General features: G+C 32.3%; 1 protein-coding gene across 1 annotated transcript; it reads left to right on the top strand.

Moving 5' to 3' along the window:
- Positions 1-19,772: 19,772 nt before the first annotated feature.
- LOC149550702 (uncharacterized) lies at positions 19,773-22,606 on the top strand. The gene is made up of 4 exons (XM_089786266.1): positions 19,773-20,199; positions 20,282-21,216; positions 21,300-21,587; positions 21,691-22,606. Exons 1-4 carry the CDS (start codon positions 19,950-19,952, stop codon positions 21,817-21,819), a joined length of 1,602 nt encoding a protein of 533 aa, XP_089642392.1. The 5' UTR covers positions 19,773-19,949; the 3' UTR covers positions 21,820-22,606.
- Positions 22,607-22,726: the final 120 nt, after the last annotated feature.

The following is a 22,726-nucleotide window of genomic DNA, read 5'->3' as shown; positions in this document are numbered from 1 at the left end:
AAACCTTTTGCAAATATTCTACATGATAGGGCCATTCAATTTTAATTTTTTGATTAACATGTTATTGTCTAAAGGTTTTAGGGTATTTTTAATTTTTATAAAGATTTACTTGACTAAAAGGTAGATGGATAAGTATATTTAATTAATACGAAGATATATATATATATATATATATATATATATATATATATAATAAAAACCATATTGAACATAAGAATTTTGTTATAAAAATGACTAATCTTACAAATATTTTTTTAACTATTGTAATATTCTAGATATGATTTACATTAGTACAAAAAGCTACCCTATGCTTATAATACTAAATAAAAGATACAAAATAATTTAGTCTGAGGTTTAATTCCTAGGTCATCAAGATTGCATGCCTTATCAACAAGTGTGTATTCCCTCCTCCAAACAAGGTTTCTACCATGCACTTCTAATAAACATGAGCTACTATTTAGACCATAAAGCTTGGTAAACTCAAATTACAATAAGGAAACGATATGAAAGTGCATATCTTTTGTCATGATCTATTATTGTCGTAGAGCATCCAAGTGTAACATGCATCCCTAATTATTATTTTTCCTTTAGTTCTACCTACAAAGAGATAAGATAACAAATGGAAAAATTAGTTTTATTGATAAGGAAAATTCTAATTTGAATAATTCCAGTTTTATTCATTTTTATAATACAATGACATTGAACATTTAATATGCATAGCAAGTTTGACCACATGCTGATACAAATAAGCCAACTGTGCAACTAACTAAAATATCTTAAAATGAAGCAATCCTTAGAGCCTTATACTTGTAGTGCTATGCTCAATTTGAGGACAATGAGAAGCTTCCTCAAATCATGATCCTTTAGCCAATAGAGAGGTATCTCAAGTGCAACAATAAGGTTAAGGTCAAAGATACTCTCAATAGCCAATAGAGAGGTCTCCCAGATGCAACAATAAGCTTAAGGTAAAAAATAGTCTCAATGATGCCAAAATCACTTGCTATAACCTTAGATTGAATTCCTCTAATTATTGAATTAATCTACACCAATGACCATGAATTTGATAATTTATAACAAATCAAATATTATTGTTAAATTTATTAAATATTTTTAAAAAATCACCATAAAACTATATACTATACTTATATTGAAATTAATTTAATATACATATGTAATTCTACTACTATTAAGGTAACTAAAATAAATCATTTAAGTTAGTTTAATTTCTAAACACTAATATATATTATATTTCAATACTAATATATACTATCTAATATTACACATGCCACTCATATTTGGATATTATCATCAATTTCTATACCCTTCATTAGTTACTAGAAATTAATTATGTAGTTGGTGCAATAGTCACCAAAATTATTTCTCCTATAGTTATTGTGTTAAATACAATAAAACTTTGTCAGCAATGACCAATTGGACTATTAAATATGTGCACCTCTATAGAGAAGCATGATGAATGTCTAGAGAAATATGCAATTTAATTGGAAAATTCTAATTGAAATAATTCTAGTTTTATTCATTTTTCTAATATAATGACATTGAAGATTTAATATGCATAGCAATAATTATTTTAGGAGGCCTAAAATTTTATGGGCCCAAATAATAGTTAAGCTTGATCATGCATTAAGGACATTCAATGCTTAGTTTGCCTAATTACAACTTTCTATTCAAAACCAAATGATTAGATACTTGTGGCATTTTTTTATAGCCCATTTACACTATATTTATACTCTAACATGTATTATTGCTATCTGATTTTGCAATATATTGTGGCAGATTCTTATTTCTGACAATGTGTGATCGAGTTTATATTCCAAGTCCAGGTCCTAAGTGGGATTGCCCAATTACTAGAATGATTGAAACACAAATTTTGGAAAATGTGTTTGTGATAGAATGTCTAAATGTGGAGAAGTCATTGCGCATTTTTCTAGGTGAAGAATTTTTGGAAAATAGTTTTGGATCCATATGCTACAAGGACATTGTTTCAAAGTTCCTTACCAATTGCATGGACCTTTTGGAGAACGTACAAATTGTAAAGCAAATGGCAAATACATATGTCAAGCATCACTTCAAGCCTCTTGAAGAATATGATCCATATATTAGTGCATATGTAATACAGATGAGTAGTGCTCTCATATGTGGCTTATTCTCCCTTGAATCCTTAAGTTCATGTGATGTTACTACTTGTGTGTATTATTCCCTAAAAATTGCAATTAGTAGTAAGTATAGAACTATTGTGCACCATGCATTGCACGTTCACCGATCCCAGTTCTCTGACCAAAATGCATCAAGAATTTCAAATGTTTTTGGTGCAATGATATTTCTACAAGTTCATATGTCTCCTCTTCCAGTACTTCCTTATGTTCACACCAATTGCTCCATGATTATGTCCTCTAGTAGGGAGCTAGTATAAGTTTGCAAAGATTTTTCAAAAGTGTCTATTATCCATGAACATATGATGTATATGTGTATATAGTAAACATTATCTATAGTAAAATGTGCTTATTCATATTGTTGAAAACTTTTTCAAAGAAATAGATTTGCTTCTTTGACTATATTTTCTTAATAATACACAGTGTTTAAATTTCAAAAAAAGAAAATATTAATCATGGTTTCTGTTGATTCAAGTATTGTTTCTTTCATAGTTCACTTGGCCATTGCATGTAGTACTATGTGGACATTTTCACCTAGTCAACAATACTTGGTCAACTCATGTTTTTCCTTTGTATCATATTTTACAGGTTTCCCAAGCCTATTTTGATAACTACAAATTCAAAGTACAAGTTAAATAGAAAACAACTATCTGGTATGTCTGAACCATGTCTTATCAATTACCAATTTATTTCCCACCTCTCTATTGACTTTGTTAAAATCTAATTCTTATCTTTTCTTTAATGTTTTACTTACTAATTTTTATGCCTTTCCTTGCTGATAGAATAAAACTAATTACATTTGCAAAATTTGGATTTGTAAAAAAAATTTGTACTCTTATATAATATAATTGCTAAATATATTTTCCATTCAATATCTTGTTAGATTTCCTGTAAGATATCAATTCTAATATCATGTAACAATTAATCATCTGTATAATATATAATTAAATGTAATTATCATATTCAATATACAAGACTAAAGTCTATTTTTCACTCAAGTTCATTCACTCCATTTTTAATAGTTGTCAGTTCATGGAAGTCATCTTCCATGGAGTCCAAATATGGCCTAATTAAACTAGACTACTAAAACATAGGAAGTCGTGGTGTTTCAACTATGTTAAAATCACCTGCTTAAAATTTATGTAATGTGTTCCATTCATTTTCATGAAATTTAGCACAGATATCATGGTTCATGAATATAAATCCATGTGCTCATTTTAAATGTTGACAATAACATTGCACACTGCATATAGATGTCTATATACAATTACAAACACATATTTCAGCACGTTGTTTATTTGACATGTTTGCTCAAAATAACTTGTACACAATGGATTACGTACCCAGTGCAAGGATTCATTTGAAGTTGCATAACAACCTTTCACAACTGATGAAAGTGTACTAATACATAATTCAAATACAAATGATGCAGGACAATAGTGCTTTACAAGCCTAAATTTTCTACTCGAACTTGAAGTTGATATTGGAAATACACTCTTCGTTTTTGCAACTACACAAGTGATTCTTGTACAACGAAATGCTTTTACTTGAAATAATAATACTATTTGAAATATGCATTCTCCTCCTTATCTATTTTTCACTACAAGAAACATCCTTTTCCATGTTACTCATGGCATTCAGTGTAATACTCTTTTATGTAATTTTGTGCATAATTGAGTAAGCCATGAAGTTTCAAGAAAAGCGAAAGTAAAATGGGGGAGAAATATGCTTCAGGACCAAAAAATCAAGTTATCAAAAAAGCAGACATATAGTTTGACCATTACTTGCAATGACAGTCCATAGAATTATAGTAACTGCCCTAGGATTTTATCCACAAAAGCTGAGATTTGACTAGTGATTTTATATGTTGCAAGTTCAGGTTTAGGAGGTAGATACATTGCTTTCATTCAAGATCTTCTTTTTTTAGTCAACTAGTATAGCTGGGAGCAACCATGTTTTGATTAACTACATGGTGAACATTTCTATGGATTGAATTATCATATTAAGAAATGTTTTGGCTTAATTTAGACTTTAAAAATGGAATTTAGTTACTCAAATTTGTGCTAAGGCATTTGGCTTTTCAACAATATGATTATGTTCACTTGCTTCCTTCAGTTCAATTATCATGCAATTTACAAGTGTTTATGCACATCAAATATTCTGAAATACTGAACCTTCTCACTATGATTTTTTGGACTAAGATGTGATAAAATGAGAATATGGTTAAGATGGAGTAGATGTGTATAGTCAAATTACATGATTTATATAGGTTTGTACAAAGTTGCTGGTGAATTGCACAATTACTTTCGGCAGAAACTTGTAATGACAGTAATGCTTACTTGTTGCAAAGATTCACCTGTGCACACCAAGGTTAAGTAGTCTGCTATTGTATAAATGCCCAACTACAAATTGAAATTGATTTCGTTGTTAGTGAGATTCATGGATTTAAATTACATATAATTGATGATTGATTTTGGGAAATTGCATAAATCTTGTATTTCCACAAATCAAGTTCAAGATTTTATGGAGGGAGAGCTCTATGTATCTTTTTCACATGCTATTTAATTTACACAGCTCTTTTTAGCAAGAACCAACGAGTGATATATGGAATTGAAAGCTAGTCATTTGATCTTTTGTTTTGGCTTTACATCCCTCTATAATTGGCCACTCTAAATGTTGGATCTCAGAGTTATCAACTTTAGGCCAAGTATTATTTCAAAAAAGGGTTCCCAGCTTCTTTCCCTTTGAATTATCTCCCCTTAATGCATATTTTAGATGTCATGCTAACAATGGTTAGATTCAGAAATTGGGTTTCTCCTTTCTATCCTTGATATGTTCTTCCTTTAATTATATTCTATGCTACTTGCTTTTGGAAGCACAAACAAAGTAACTAAATCATAACATCTTAGAAGCCCTGCAATTGCAGACAAGACTGAATATTGAAACCATCGATCACAAAAGCTTGGGCTCAAATGCATTTATTAATTTTTAGTTTCTATTTATAATAAGTGGTCTAAAAATATAAATCTATTAGGATATGTTCATGTCATCAATGTTGTTTAAATAGTTCTATTTAAGTTTTATGTCATTGGAAAGGCATCGTCATAATTATGGATTTTCTATGACTCTCTCCAATAAACTGTTGATTTTCAATTCTTTGCATTTATCTTTCTTACTATTTGTATTGCCCCTGATGTACTATTCTTTGAGTAATTTGCAAGAAATGACTATGGAATTGTGTTTATAAGATGCATTTCGTGACTATTTGTGCTTGATGTTAAGAAGAAAAGAATTATATTTGGATTTGAACAAAGAGCTTGTAGGAATATCATAAATGCAATGAAAAGAAGTGACTTGTAAAAATTAAATTTAAAACTAAAGAATACCGCAAAATGAAATTTTAAGATCCAATTCTATATGCTTATCTAAATTATTTCTACAGTAACTAAATTTTATTGATTTCCTATTAAATTAAAAAAGAATTTTATTTTGGATTGTCCCTTCTAAATACAACACAAGATACCTTTTGTTTCATGTCAAATTGAAAACTATTGCTACAAAAGATGTATGATTACTACAAAAGATTACATGGGTCTAGGCAATAATATGCGATCACAAAAAGATAAGAGAAAAGAAATTGTATATGCATAAATGACAATGTGTATTAAAAAATAGGCTCCCATAAATTGTACATATCCTACCTCTAATTGAAAAATTGAGCATGTTAGTTTAGAGTCAGCAAAATATTTAGTTAATAAACTATTTATTTTGTGAAACTTATGCCAAATTCATATTTCAAAATTTGACAGTAATTTCAATTTCTTCAAATGCAGGTCAATTAGTAATTGAATTTTAGAAAAGTTGTTCTATTTTTCATCAAATCTATGTATCATGTAATAGTTACAATTCCAAATACACCCACCTACACAGCCATACACAAATGAACAAAGTTCACAAACTTACAAGTCATCATATAAACAACTGTCACATCCAATCTACTCAAGACAATTCTATGATAAATCAATACAATCGAAACTTTACACTTGTTACAGGAACATGGAAATGGATAAATATAATAGACAATCTCATTTACAAAATTGTGATATTGATAAAAGTCTTGAAGAACATGGTTTATCTAAGTTTTCTGACTTCAAATACAATGTTGGTGATTGTTTGTTTGATTCATTTGCATTTTTACTCAAATTTCAGCTCACCTTAACTGAAATACGTAAGGGAGTAATAAATTTTTTCATCAGTTGCCTTTGTAATTTTGATCAAGAGGCTATAGACTCTTTTAATCTTGAATTGAATCCAAAAACATTGAAAGAGCTACATAATATAGCTGATCACAACATTTATTTACAAAGAATGCAATTATCTGCAAATGCAACTATGTCAAAAGAACATCAAGGTTTATGGGGTGACATATTTTGCATTAATTGGCTCTCTAAGTGGCTAAACATTCACATTTGTGTTTGGTCATCAACTTCTGGAAAATGATATCTTGATTTCAACAACTTAGTTGCCTCTGCTACATACAACATCCTATTCCATGATGGAAATCCTCTATGTGGCCATTTTAAGCCATTGGTTGCCACAAAGACAAAAAAACAAATATAAGGCAACCATGAACTTGCATCAAGTAAAAAAATTCATTAGAGAGAAAAGTCAGATATAATTCAATGACATAAATAGGAAAAGAAAAAGTGAATTTTCTAATGTCAAAAATCTTGAAAACAAAAACTTGCATGCAATTAAAAAACTCATTAGAAGTCAACCTAAAAAAATTGGAACAGACTACAAGAAACAATAATAACTATAGGGCCTCTCAAAAAATCAATCAAGTTAACAAGAAGTTTGAGACACAGACAACTACCACAGTCACAAGGAGAACAAGATAAAAAAAAAAAGAACATCACACAAGTGCAACGATATTTATCTCAATTTTAGAAAAGATATAAAACATCTTAAACAAAGTCATAAAGTTACATATTACAACTTAAAAAATCATAACATCATGTTTTGTAGCACCAACATATGTAAAACATGCGCAAATGCATTAACTAGAAATACAATCCCTAAATATGTTGTTCCTGTCAATATTAGCAAAAATACTCCGCTAAATAGTGTACAAAATTTGACTCAACTAGAAGAGTGCTTAGTGTCATTAAGAATTGCATTTGGACAAATATGGCAACTAGGACACAAAAATTCACAACTAGGCTTAATTGGTTCCATTATAAATGTTCCAGTCAACATAGACATAGTACAAAGTGCTCTACCACTGTCATTGTCAAACACATCAACTATTGTTGTCTCACTCAAAAGACGTTTGCAATATAAGAATGCTTTCCAAAAAGGTATGGTGCGACCAAATATTGTGATGCATGCTTTGCTTGATTTGGCTAAGATGACACTTTATAAAATGCAAAATGTACAAATTAATGATAAATGGATACAAACATTAGACAACAACATTGACAGTAATGATAATGACACTTTATATTCATCTAATTCAGAAAGTAAAAGCGATGATGAAATTGACAACCCAACAAAAACTTTAATTCATGGATACATAGATTCAAGAAGCATTCAAAACATGCAAGACAAAATCATTGAAATCGCTCCTTCTGAAAAATATTATCCAATTGAAATTTTCAAAGACAAATATTCAAAAGAAATGAACTTCCCAACACTCTTCTATGGCGAGCCATGAAGTTCAAACATCACAAACAAATTTACTTATCAGAAATTGGCACGGTGGGAATTATTGCACTATCATCAAGATTTTGCACTACACACAACAAATATCTTCTTCAAAACAATTAAATTACTCATACATCAAGTAATGTCAACAATGTGGATACGAATAAGAAAAGGTTAGCTAAAAGGAAGAAAATTACTTGCAAAAGATGTCAAACAAAAACCAAACTTAGAAAAAATATTGAAATCTGATATTGGATATGTAGACTTCAAAAGAATACGAATATCACCTGACTACGTAAACCAATTAAAGAAAAATGTTTTCGCAATGATTCGACAACTTGGACCACCTACATTTTTTCTTACTTTTAGCAGTGATGAACAAAATTGGGATCCTTTAGTGAAAACTTTGCTATACTTGCATCATTTGTGTCAACAAAGAATGAAACATACTACATCATTTCAATCAAATGACATGAACAATGTTGAACTAGTAAGAAAGGACCTGCTTACATGTGCCAGGTATTATAGACATAAGATTAATGCACTAAGTAAAGTAATTTTGACAAATAATTCTTTTTTTGGAAAAGTTACTGACTACTTCTTAGTTATAGAATTTCAAAATAGGGGAACTGAGCATGACCATATGCTCATTTGGATTCAAAATGCCCCGATATACGGAAGACAAAGCAATGACGAAATTGTCAAATTTGTCGATGACCACATAACATGCAACATTGACCACTTGCAATCAGATATAACTAAATTGCAAAAACACCACCACACAAGACAATGCAAGAAATCATTGAAGAAAAAATGCAAATATAATTTTCCAATGCCTCCACTACCATATACTATAATTTTGGAGCCATTTTCTGATAATGACATCACAGTAACAATGCCTGCGTCAAAATTTTTTGAAACTTTGGAAAGAAAGCAATTTGACACATTGTACACATTTGAAATGTTCTTAGAAGACTTAAAAACAACCCATACTGAATACATTATTTCACTAAGATCAATGTTACACAAACCAACTCTGTTTCTAAAGAGAAAACCTTCAGAGATATACAACAATAGTTTCTGTAGACAAATGCCAGAGCTATGGAGAGCAAACACAGATGCTCAATTTGTTTTAAATGCCTATGCTACAGCAATGTACTGTAGTTCGTACATGGAAAAAGTAGACAAGTCTATGACACATGCTTTCAAAAGAATACGAGATGATCATGAAAGAGAAAATATAGATACAATAGGGATGATAAGAAAACTAGGAAATGCTTTATTAAACTTGCAGCAAATGTCAACACAACAAGCTGCTCACTTAGTTCTATCACTTCCACTTAATAAAACGCAGATGTATTTTCATTGACACAAGACTAGATAATGAATGCATCTTCATTCTAAAACCAGTTACTCAAATTAACCAAGAACCAGATGAATCAAAAAATGTAATATCAAAATCCCTCATCGACCACTACATAAATCGATCGACAAGTATCTCTCACATATGTTTAGCTAATTTTGTCTCAAAATATAATATTAGAGCAATGCAAAATAAAATAAAAATAAAAATAAACCATAATACGATTCATCAATTACAATAAACATATTGATATTGAAAATTACTGTAGAGAACAACTACTTCTCTTTGTACCATTCATAGAACATGAATTTCATCTCAAACAAAATTTTACATCTTGGGAATCAGCATTCACGCATCATAAAGCTGAAATTAAAGAAAATCAAGCAAAATTCTTTTTCAAAAACACCCTTGCATGGGGAGACATCGATACAGAAGCTAATGAAATAAATATGCAAACAATAAAAAAAACTAACAACAACCAAAGAACACAAAACTATAGCCCCCATGAAGAATATGACATTCACAATGACATAGCAACAAGATTACATACAAAAATAATAAACACAACATATTCAAACTTTGAAGTAGCAAAGCATCCACAAATACTCAATAATGTCGATTACTTCAAACTTAGACAAAATCTTAACAAAGAGCAACAACAAATAGTTAAAGACATTGTTATGAAGAAAATAAAAAATGACAGAACTCCAATTAACCTATTCCTCATTGGAGGTGCTGGCATAGGAAAAACATTTATAGCAAAGGCCATCTACCAAACACTATTGCACATCTATAACAACAAGATAGACAATGATCCCGACAAACCAAAAGCATTAGTTATAGCTTATACAGGAAATGCAGCATACAATATTGGTAGTGCTACAATACATTCAACATTACATATATTCCTTTTAACAAATCTGAATTTTTACCATTAAATAGTGACACACTTGACAAAATGTCAAAACATTACAGTCAACTTAGACTTATCTTGATTGACGAAATATCCTTATTGGGTTCATCATTCCTACATTTCATAGACAGACGACTACGAGAAATTATGCACACACCTACAACTTATTTTGGAAACCTTGATACAATTTTTTGCGGTGACGTATATCAAGCACAACCAGTACTAGACTCCAATGAATTTGAAAGTAGGCCTACAGACAAAGACCTATTGCCATACAACTTTTGGAAAGACAATGTGAAATGTTACACTTTACATGTCACCATGCGCCAAAAAGATGAAAAATTCATTCAGATATTAAACAAAATTCGCAAAGCCAAACAAACTTTAGAAGATATAGATTATCTCAACTACCATTGTCATAGACCAATACCAATTGACCCAACACTCCATTTCTTTTTTATAGAAAAATTGATGTAGATGCTCACAATAACAAAATGCTTAGAATTATGGGCGGACAAGTCATTGTTCTAAAGTCCATTGATGAATATGAGAACAATATTGATGGTATACAACTCTACTCCAATACAACTACTCTACCAACTAAAATACAACTAAAACAAAATATGCTCATAGAATTATATTCAGGAAATTATAATACAAGTGATGGCTTAGTAAATGGTTCGGATGGTATCTTCAAACAATACACCAAAAATGACAATTTCGACATTGTGTGGATTGAGTTTAATGATCCTAATGTTGGTCATCAACAAAAAAAGAAATATGCAACATACTATAACCAATGGATTCAAAAACATTGGATCCCTATTCTACGCATCTCAAGACCAATTCAAAAAATATCAACTAACAAGAAAATAACTATCAAAAAATAATTTCCCATACAACTAACATCTGCACGCACAATTCATAGATCACAAGGCCTAACAATGAATGCATTAGCTTTTGATCCTACAGCTATACGACAACATGGAATAACATACATAGCATTGTCACATACAAAAACAATAGAAAACTTATTCCTTGTCAAACCTCTAAGTCCCAAATATTTTCAAGTAAAAAACAAAATAAATATAGAAATGGATCGCTTACAACAAAATGCATCTTGGCACCTTGACATTGCTCCTACATGTCCACAATCAACTCCACATTTTCTCTTATGCACATTAAATACACGAAGTCTATATGCCCACAAACCTGATCTACTCAATGACTTTGAAATTATGTCATCTGATGTACTATGCTTACAAGAAGTTCATATTTCCACATTCCAAAATCACATCTTATATGAATTATTCACTGCTCATTCTAACAATGCATTACACGGTGTCATGACAATGATATGAAATCCAATTACAGTAATAAGAAGGAAAAATTATACATCAAAATATGTAGAATCAATAACACTGACCATTTCAAAGTTAAACAATACATTCAACATTTCAAACATTTACACAAGGCCAAATACTCCCATCATAGAGATTACAAAAGCATTGGACAAGATCACAAACACAATAGACCAAAACATAAACACTTACATTGTTGGAGACTTCAACATTGACATGGCATCTACTAACAAAACTACAAAAGCCTTACTAGCACATATGCAACATCTTCACCTAAAATTTCTACTCAACCACACACATGCCATCAACAAAACACTAATCGATCACATTTGGTCAACTATAACATCTAATATATGCTCTATCCATTGAACAGAGGCATATTGGTCAGACCATTTCCCGATACTACTGCAATTGCATCTAAGACAATAATTTATTTACTTCAACAATCACATGCAAAACGATTTCTAAGATAATTACAATAATCAATCTCATAAAAATTTGCAAGAACCAATGGATGCAAAAAAAAGAACAGGAAAGTCTACACAAACAAGGCAAGAACAATCTACAAAAAGGTATTCTTTGTCACATTACATATGTAACTTCTTCTTCCATGTTTGCATGCATAATAAACTAGTACAACATGCTTATCAGGACAAGGGTTAAAACCAGTGCCCACATCTCTATTGAAGATCTCAATTCAGGCAAGGTGGGAAACACATTTCAAGGAGATATTTTGGTTGTGTACAAAGCCAATCTTGACAAAGTAAACAAAACATGTGAAGTGCTACGTGTAGATCTAACAGACCAAAAAGCAAAAATGACAATAACATTAGCTGTTAATGAATATTTGGTACAACAGTTTGAAGAAAAAATTGTCCCAGGCATGGTTGTTTTTATAGAAGACTTTGACATTCAACCAAGATCAGACTATGAAAGAGGTGATTGTGACTGTATACTTGTGCTGAAAGATTCAAGTACAGTGGAAAAAATCAACAACATATGCAATCAATACAACTTCATCCCAAATACTACAATCCAATCCCTCCTAAACAGTAGTAGCAATTATCCTATTGGAACTGTTGGTGCATTAGTGGTTGATACACTGAAACAAGGGAATGTCAACTTCCTAGAAATAAAAGATGGCCAATCAGATGAAGACTATGCACAGGTAACATCAAAAAATGAAAAAAATATAATACAATTAATATAGTCAATAGCACATGAAACTATATATTTATCATGTAATACTTACATATGTTTATTTGATTGTTGTTTCTACAGTTAGAGATCCACTCCAATTTTCTTAACCATTACATGGTAGCAAAAGACCAACTTGCTCAAAATGAGACACCAGCACTACTGTTCAGGAATATTGTTGTAAAGACTGACAGAAAACAAACATTGCGTACAGGGCAATCAACCTTCATTTGCAAGCTGAATGACAAAATAACCCTGCAAATGTTACATGAAATAATGGAAAAAACTACAGAGGTAATATATCTACATTTTTCAAATATAAATAGCTCATGCATTTTGCTACAACTACTACTTACAAAATCTATTTTGCAATAGGTAAATGGTGTGTTGAAAGTCGCAAATCCATTCTTCGTCCCATACAATGCTTTTTATCCAAACTCTCACCATAGATTTGAAGGATATGGAGTTCTTGACAATGAAACAGCTCACTGTACATCATGTAACCAGAACATCATTTATGTCAAAAAGTTACATTTAAAAAAAATGCTGATTATTGGAAAAAATAGCAAATCTACTGCTCCATTGATGAGTCAATGATTCATAAATTAATCCCAGCAATCTGCACCCTCAAGTATGAAGAATACATGCAAAACAAATCCAAGGTTGTCTTCACTCTACGACAACTATCCATTGAAGGCCATTTTACACTCACTCAATCAAGTGCAATTGTCCATGTCAATCTAATGTAGATCACTGAGCCAGGTGAAAAGGTATTTAAAACAATTGAATGAAACAATCATTTGAAAATAGAACTACTTTAATAACATTGAATATCTCAGTTAGAGTTTTCTAACACTTTTTTATGTGGCAATTGTGCAGGCTAAAGAAGAATAGCCAAACTCAAAAATGTGTCACCAAAATGGAGTCTCTTGAATAATGACATCACAACTGTTCAAAAAATAAAAACTATCTATAGCAATTAGATACATAATCACAATTCACTATCAATAGATTAACTAACATATCACACCAAATTTTGCACCCTCTATCCATTTGATTTGTAAATATAGAAAAAATGAATCAAGTACTAAAACATCAGTACATGATACTTTTGTTAATTCAGATGGAGCTTAAAGACTCATAGTTGTCATTGTAAATTTTGTTATGCTACTCTGTTGTACTCTAGTATCTTTACATTCTTATGTTCATCTGGCTGAAAGTGGCATCGTCCATCTATCTATCTGTGTCTCTGTTTATATATTTATAAAGCTGGCTGAAAAACAAAATTGGTGATCCACTAAAATCTGAGTTGGGAATGTGGCAATCATTATTTGTTCATGATTTGCTTAGCATCTAGTCATTTGAAAAAAGGCAAAGTAAACAGATCCAGATAGCTATCATTATATTTACATTCTTACTTGGCTACTATAGCTAGATATTTTCTGATTAACTGTGTCTATTAAGTATTTTGCTCGACGTAGCTCAAAATATTTTGGACCTTGCATTTAACATTACTTGTTATTTTATAGGGGCAAATCAATTGCAACTAGAACTTTTGATTTACATATCACAGAATTTTTATTTAGCTCTGAAAGATTTACCCCTATTTACCATTTGCATGCCTACAGTAGAAAGATTTTCCCATTACATCATGTTAGCACTATGATCAAGGTGATTGCAACTCTCTACTTATGTGCCTACATATATCTTCCACATCTGCACTATTTTTTGTGCAACAACAAAGATTGTTAATGCAAAACAAATTGTTATCCTTGTTTTCATTCATTTTGTCATTGGTGAACTCTCTATTTTTCGTGGATAGAAATGAATATGAGGACATGCTCTCTGCTGGGGAAACAAGCTTGGATCTGAGATTTCAAATTGAATACACATTGCTACTTGACTTCAACTATTTTGACAAAGTGCTATCGTTTACTCTTCTGAAACATATGGCCTTATTTTATGGCCAAGTTCTAAAGAGTCATGTCTCATAATTTTTAGCAAGCCTCAAGAAAACTATGTTTCTTTCATTTTCAGTAAAGTATTTCTTATTTTAGAAATTATTTTAGAAATATAGAGCTATTAGACCAATTGGATATGATTTTTAGTGATCTTTTCGTACAGTTGGGTCATCTTGTTAGTAGTTTAGCAGTTACTATTGTTAGAGAGTGGTGTTACATGTATGGATCAAGTATCCCTCTTTCTGTAGTAATGGGGTTTGCTATCTGGTCTAAGAGGTCGTCCTCTGGCTAATGTGGTCTCTGATGAACAAATAGAGGAAAATTAAAGATCCATACATGATGCATATCAAGATCAAGAATAGAAAGCTAGTTTTTGGAAAGTTTTTCAAGGAGCCAGTTTCAAGGCCCTCATCAATGTGCAAATAGTTAATATTTAATATATATTTTTAATAATCTATAAATATAACTTCATCCGTTTATCATTGCCTACAAGAATGAAAAAACCCATTTATTTGAGTTAAAATTACATTATTTTTAACATTGCAACTTTCAAATAAATTAAACTTCTAGAAATTTGGAAGCTTCTCATCAAAGCTTCTCATCAGAACCTTCTCAAAATCTGTAAAGGTTTTGCTTCTCATGTATCAAGAAACTTCTATGAAGAGAAACAGTGTCCCCATAATACCATTAAATGATCCAAGAATAACTTTCTCCTCCTCTGAAATCACATTGTTCATAACCAAAGATTCCAATCTCTTCAAAAGAAAAATCCATAAATAGAGGTTACTAGGTATTTCAGATGTGCAGAGACTATGTGTTATATATATATATAGCAGGTGAGAAAAATCATTTTGACAAACCCAAGTGAATTAATACTTGACGAAATTAGTTTCTTTACTTTTAGAGTTTTGTTGGCTTGCAGATATTCACCATCTCTGCTTCCCTCACCCTAATGGCGATTTTGCTAACTTGTTTCAGAAATTGAAATTGTTTTTTCACATGATTAATTCTATAAAAAAAATTCATTTTCCTTTATTGCATTTATTGCATTAGATTTTAAGGAATATGATATGAAGTACTAAAAAAATGTAATGCATGAGCCTCCAAACCTTTATGAACATAGTTCAACCAAGGGAAATCTTTGGAAGATTCAAAAGCCTCATTGTGAAAGTATTTTGTTTCATAATGTAAATTTGTTTGTATGAGGAAATGTTTAATCATAATTTATATGCATTAAGGGTAGGTCATGGTGAAGTGTAATGTGTTTTAATGTGTCACTTGACACTTGTATTTGTTTATGTGTTGATGACATGTCACCTATAGTGTTGGTCACAAGGTCACTTAATCTTATTCCTTTCCTTTCCTTCAAATTAATGTTTAAGTACACCCACTTGGGAGAGAGTGTTAGGATGGGTCAACATCATGTTGATTTTCGAATTCAAACTTGTCAAGGATTTTAAGGGGATTAAATGGGATCCTAAAGTGTCATTTTATTGGAAATAAGCCACCCTAATGGTAGTATAACATGTTAGAGGCCTAAATTCAATCATTTTAGTGATTAGCTAACTTAGGGGACCCCTGAAACAATGACCTCTTGAACTAATTCAAAATTTGGTGTTTTCCTGTGAGTGTACCCTAACCATCCTACTTTGTCAACTTTCTTATTTTGGAGGGGAAACAATGTAAGAGGAGGAGGCTTGATGTTCCTTGCTAAAATAGTAGTGAGAAGGCCTTATTAGAGGGTCTTGGCCAAATTAGTGGGTTGTTCAGCCACTCTCTAAGTTTAGAGATAGTTAGATTTTGGAAGGAGATTAAGGGAGCTCTACTACAACTATCATTACCCTAGCTTGGACCAAGGTTGATGTTGCAAAACTATGCTTCCTTTTCTTTCTTGAGTATTGCAAAATAGATCTACAATTATGAGGAATGTGTCAATGGAGTATGCATTATATTGGGAGTCCATGCATTATGGTTTTTTGATAATGTGTTGTGGCAATGTGAAAGAGTCTCATGTTTTTGAAGATTTCTTGTTTTTCCTCATTGATTTGTTTCTTGTTCGGATTGGAATGTGAATGTGATCATGGGTGTGAGTGCCTCACTCACCCTTTGGGAAGGGAAGAGAAGTCCAGGGTAAAGGGCATAGTTTGGCTTTATGATCACATTTTTTGGGATGAGTACATTGTCCAGATTTAAGCTTATACAAATTGATAATTAAGATCACATTTTTTTGGTATGGGTAGTTGGGTATATACAACTAATTTGATTTGATAGAAATATGCTCCTCTGTTTTGTTATCTAAGCCAATTTTTTAATTAAAATAATTAAAAGTTGATTTATGTATAGCTTCTATATACATAGTCTTGGGTGATTTTGATTGGATGGAGAGATAATTCTCTTTTTGTTATCTGAGACCTTTTAAAAAAATAGATAATTGAATAAAGTTGATGCATGGATAGCCTGTACATCTCTTGTGTGTGTATTTTCCCTGGTATGTAAGATAATTAAATGATAGAGACTTATGTATAGCTTTTGTATGTACACTTATCTCCTCGTATCTAGGTTAAATTTCATTGAAATAAATAGTTAAACAGTTGATACATGTATAGCTGTATGGACATATATAATAAATAGTTAAAGAAAGCTGATGTATTTATAGCTATGTATACTTATATAATAAATAATTAAACAAAGCTGATGTATAGCATTATATACACATAAAAGCAATATATACATGAAATTGAACTTACATATCTGGACAGAGGCATATCTCTTCCATTAAAATCACCTTAGACTTCCATTGATGTTGTTAGTTAAGGTACATCACAACCAGATTGGATGGTATAATTTGCTTGATTTGCTATTCAACATTTATCCTTAACCACAACACATGTATGTGTTGGACGCGGTAATGAGCCCAACTCATCTTTTAACATTTTCTCCCAACCACAATGTTTGTGTTGTTGGTTATGGTACTCATAATCAAAATTGGGCTTGGTGATTTACTTGATTCCTAATTCAATATTTTTCCTCAAACAGTTTCACTGTAATTGAGGAATGTATGTTTGAGCAAATTCTTACAACAAAACACAAAATGTAATAGTTCAACTGCTATTGAAACAAAAAACATTAAATAAATCTTTTCAAAGCATTCATGGTTACAGGAACAATCTCAATACAATAAAAAGAAAATAATAGCAGGTGTTAAGAAAATACTGCAAAATAATAATTGAAAACCAAAAACAATGAGTGAGCATCTAAAATAAAATGGTGAAGATAAATTATTAAAAACCGTTGGATGAACTGGCTCCAAAATCCTCATCATGAGACTTGTGTCAATGACTAATGCCTGTGACAAATGCCACCAGACCACTGTTAGTACCAGAATTATGAAAAACTTACTCAAATCTGCTCTTTCATTGCTAAGATTCTTGACAATATTTTCCAATGGACATTGAATTGCTATATTTGGATTAAAAGTTTTTCCCATTTGCCTTGCAACTATGGAAATTGTGCATTGCACACTATGATGGAGCAATGTAGATCGTCCATATAAATAGAGTGAAGCTTCTGTAGTGCAAGAGAAGAGAGACAGTTGTCAGAATCTTGTTTAGAGTAGCCTAAACAACAATGAGTGACTCATCCATATGAAAGCCACACACCGAACTCATAATCCAGACAAGAGGAATAAGAATAAAAAATGCCCCACCGTACATAATGATCAGAATCACATTAACAAAATCTCATCCTTATCAGTGACAAAACACTTTGGATAAACAAATGTTAATGCCAGGGATGATTTTCCCATTGCCCTATTTTAGTCCTTCTTGTTTTAGGGCCTAAAAAGCATTGATTGTTTGAAATTAAGGTTTGGGGACTTTTACATCTCATAGACCATGGCTTCCTGTTTCATACTCTAATTTTTACTTCAATTTTTAAATTTAAGAAAATAAAAATAATTAGTTTTAAAAAAAATTATTGAAAATTTAATCTTTTCAATTAATAACGATTTCAGTTTAATGGGACTGTGGACTTTGCAAAATGCTTCCATGGTAGGATGAGGTTTCTTTACTTAACTACTCATTTTATAATAGCTTATTGTTATTTATATTTAAGATTTTTTAAAAATAATAAATTATTTTTTATTATTATTATGAGTTTCTACTTAGAATTTAAATTTAAAGTTTGAATTTTTTATTATTATTTATTTTGTCAATTATTATAATAAAAATTTTGAAAAATATTTTGTTATTAAGGTAACTATTTTAATATCTTCTAATTTTATAAGTATGCAACCTACCTAATAAGTTATTTAAAATTAATAATAACTAATAATAGCAGTACATAAATGTTAATTTAGTTCAAATAGTTGTGTTAAACATATTTTTTCCTAACTGAAATGTTTGCTTCTTGATCATTTTTTTTTTTACTTTTATATAATTTTATTTTTTTCAAAAGTTCAAATATTATTAGACAATTTAATAATTTATAAAATATTATAATTTTTTATTGTCTATAAATAGAATTTATTTAATAAATGAAGTAATATTGTAATATATGTACTATTTTAATGAATAAGAATATATTATCATAAATTCTTTCATAAGAATTTCCAAAAACTCTTCATCGAATATCAGATGCTCATTATAATTGTGTGCTCCATTTCATCAATTTTCACATTAGCAATACACAATTTTTGTTTCACCTGATTTTTGCATAGGACAAGCAACTCTGTTCATAGGAAAAAGAAATAGCCGTCCGTAAGAAGTGTAATGCATGAGCAATGCAAACTAATAAAACAACATATAAAACAAATTAACGTTTTTTCTCTCCTGCCAGAGTTACCTTCCAAAACTGCCCTTAACTTTTTAGAAAGAAATGCCAGTTAGCAGTGGAGTTTTTAGAAAGAAATGCCAGCTAGCAGTGGAGTTTTTAGAAAGAAATGCCAGCTAGCAGTGGACTTTTTAGAAAGAAATGCCAGCTAGCAGTGGAGTTTTTAGAAAGAAATGCCAGCTAGCAGTGGACTTTTTAGAAAGAAATGCCAGCTAGCAGTGGATTTATCTAAAATATAAGTCATTGCCACTGATTGCTACACGCAAATGAATCCCATACAGAAAAAGAATAAGCACCTTTTCCACCATATTTCAGTTCTCTTTCGCAAAAGCCCTCCAGTTTTTTCAACTTTTCGATTTCTCTGTTCACTTTTGCCCGCAATTACTCCAGGCAGGAACTCGACGCAACGCGTCCTTGTTTTGGAATCTAGATTTCGCGCGTTTGAATATGTCAAGCAATAATCAGAGTCTGCCGGAGGTGAAGGCCAGGAGATCGAACAGAAGAAAATTTCTGCCCGGGTGTTGCCTGTGCTTTTCCTCGTCTCGTGGCAAGGGTAACGAGAAAATTGTTGCGTATGAGACTTCTTCGTCTGATTCAGAAGTCCATCCTCAAATTTCATCCCCCAAATCAGTGCCGCTGCCTCCATCCTGCAAACTAGTGCCTCTCTCTTCGAACATTGCTGTTCCTCACCATGCAGGTAGGTCTATCGATTTCCCATCCTACCTTAGTTTATTTTCGATTTGCATGTATTAACGAACGGATATTAATTTCATTAACAGCTGGGATAGATGATCAAGTGAATAGTGTAATTCGACTTCTTGAATGGGAGGACGAAACAAATGTCGCCGTAGCAGTTATTTTACACGGGTTTGGCGGCTTGGGGAAAACAACCCTGGCAGATGCTGTTCTTGCCACACTCGATTTGCAAGGATGGGACTGTTTTACTGCTGTGCCTTTCCAGAGCATGATAAACAATCCGGATGGACAGCGAGACGCGTTTGAAAACATGAAAGCATTCATTTACATCGACAATTGCATGCTGAGGAAGAAAGATCTTGACAAGCTTGTACCTAAGTCCTGCAAAAAGGTTAGACTTCTCCTCACTGCTCGAGATGAGATGGTTAGAGACGTGATCTCAGGCTGTGGGATCCTTACACGCGTATACCCTGTCAGACCCCTCCATTCTCAGGATGCCTTGGACTTCTTGTGCAACAAAATGGGATTTTCTAGCAGGATGCAAATACCCCAGCATCATATGTCTCAGATCAGCGAAATTGTGAAGATATGTGACGGCGTCCCCGCTGTTCTAGAGCGGATAGGAGCATATATATGTCATAGCCTGGACAAGAATGAAGCTTACATGCGAGTAATTGATTGGAATAGAAGTGGAAAACCTTTTAGTACCGCAGAAGAGTATATTATAGAAAAGAAGGGCCTTCTCTTTGACCTGGAAGAGCTTCCAGCCTCTGCAAAGGAAGTTTTTTTTGACATTTGCTCATTCTTCAATGGCTGGGATTGGGATAAGGTTTCCTGTATAATGGGTGAGGATGAGCTGAATATCCTCACAAGGAGAGCTCTGTTGTTGAAGAAAGAGGAATATGAAAACAGGGTGATGGTCCGCCCTATCATTTTGACTGTAGGTCGCAACTTGACAAGGGGCAAACGATTCACAGGTGCGCATGACTTGACTAAGGTGCTGGAAGGAAACAATCTGGTAAGGAAACACACGATTCCTTTGAAACCTGTCATTGCTTGCTATAGTTTATTTTCTCCAGTTTCATATTTATGTGCTACCAGGATGACATTCGAGGCATTAAAGGGATTTGGTTGCAAGACAACATATCTGAACCTTTCCTTATTTCGGCTAAAGAACTTGGTTTGATGCACAAGTTTCTGAGAGTGCTCGCCCTTGGGCACATGACGATAGTAATGAACGGGCAGTATTGTACACAGCAATTCAAACAGATTATTTATTTTCAAGCTGGACCGATTCCATTCATTCCATTTCATCCTACGATGTTTCAAGAGTTAAGGTGTTTGGATTGCAGATTAGCTCACAGCAAATATGATTTGAAGCTAAACAAGGCAAGTAGACCGTAATCTATTCTTTTGACCTTGTTCATATAATATAGTCCAAAAACGCAGTTTAAAAAAAACCCTAATTAACCTTAACGCTATTGCCTTGCAGATGTCCTCAAAATTGAAAATATTATGCTTGAATGGTGGTCGATTTGAGACTGGATGTAATTTTGGGAGGGTGCGAGGTTTACAGACATTAAAATTGACAGAGTTTAAACAGCTTGAGTATCCTTCCTGAAAACCTTGGATTATTAGCCCTATTGGCAGAGCTGGATCTAGGTGGATGTAAAAAGCTTAAGTTGCTGCCAAAAAGTCTGGGAGATCTAAAAGCTTTAAGCAAATTGGGTCTACGATATTGTAAGTCTTTACAAGAACTGCCAAACTCGCTTGACCAACTCAGATCTTTGAAATATCTAGATCTTAATTCTTGTGAGCGTTTGCCACAATTGCCAGAGGATTTTGGGTCATTGAGCTCTCTGCAAGAGCTTGATTTGGGAAATTGTTCACGGTTGAAAGAGCTTCCTAGTAGTTTTGGGAAGCTTTGCTCATTGAAGCTGTTAACCCTAGTTAGATGCATTAGTCTCAGTCACCTGCAAGATGATATCAGAAATCTGTTAGCTCTGGTCAGAATACAATTTGTGGGCTCCTGCCTTGTAAGTATTCCGTGCAGGCTTATCAAGTTGGTAAAAGCTCTTTCATTCGATTGGTGTCCACAGCTGACGAATCTTCCAAAGCGGCTCATTGAATTTACAAGTTTAAGATATATGGACTTTTATGGCTGGTTGAGTTTAGCATTTATCCGCTCCCCTTACTGGGAATTCTTCGCCACCCAGAGTCCTCAATATTTCCAAAATGAAGCAACCGTCCCAAGTTAGCATCCGAGCTAGGTCCATAGACTCGCAATCAATTTTTTCTTCGTAGGTATTCCTGACTTGGCTCTCCAGCTCCAAGATCTTCTCTTCATAGTTCTTCCTGGCTGTCATCTGCAGCTCCACGATCCTATCATTTTCCATACTAGCTAAATCTTCATGGCACTGCTTATTATTGTACCTCATCAGCATTCTACAAACGGCTCTACCTTTATGCTGGTGCATAAGAGAAACCAGTGCATTTCTGTAATGGTATGGGCCCAATGAAACACTTGT

This window comes from Cupressus sempervirens, chromosome 6, assembly GCF_028749045.1.
Source record: "Cupressus sempervirens isolate cs-2001-9-10 chromosome 6, ASM2874904v1, whole genome shotgun sequence".
NCBI lineage: Eukaryota > Viridiplantae > Streptophyta > Pinopsida > Cupressales > Cupressaceae > Cupressus > Cupressus sempervirens.
Note: the sequence above shows the minus strand (reverse complement) of the source record. Positions and strands in the feature narration are given on the sequence as shown.

What these genes read in the sequence shown, in the direction of transcription:
- LOC149550702 (XM_089786266.1), top strand. Translation starts at nt 19,950, where the DNA reads ATGTCAAGCAATAATCAGAGTCTGCCGGAGGTGAAGGCCAGGAGATCG. An exon ending in TGCTGTTCCTCACCATGCAG is followed by an intron (nt 20,200 to 20,281) that starts GTAGGTCTATCG and finishes TTTCATTAACAG; the next exon opens with CTGGGATAGATGATCAAGTG. An exon ending in TGCTGGAAGGAAACAATCTG is followed by an intron (nt 21,217 to 21,299) that starts GTAAGGAAACAC and finishes ATGTGCTACCAG; the next exon opens with GATGACATTCGAGGCATTAA.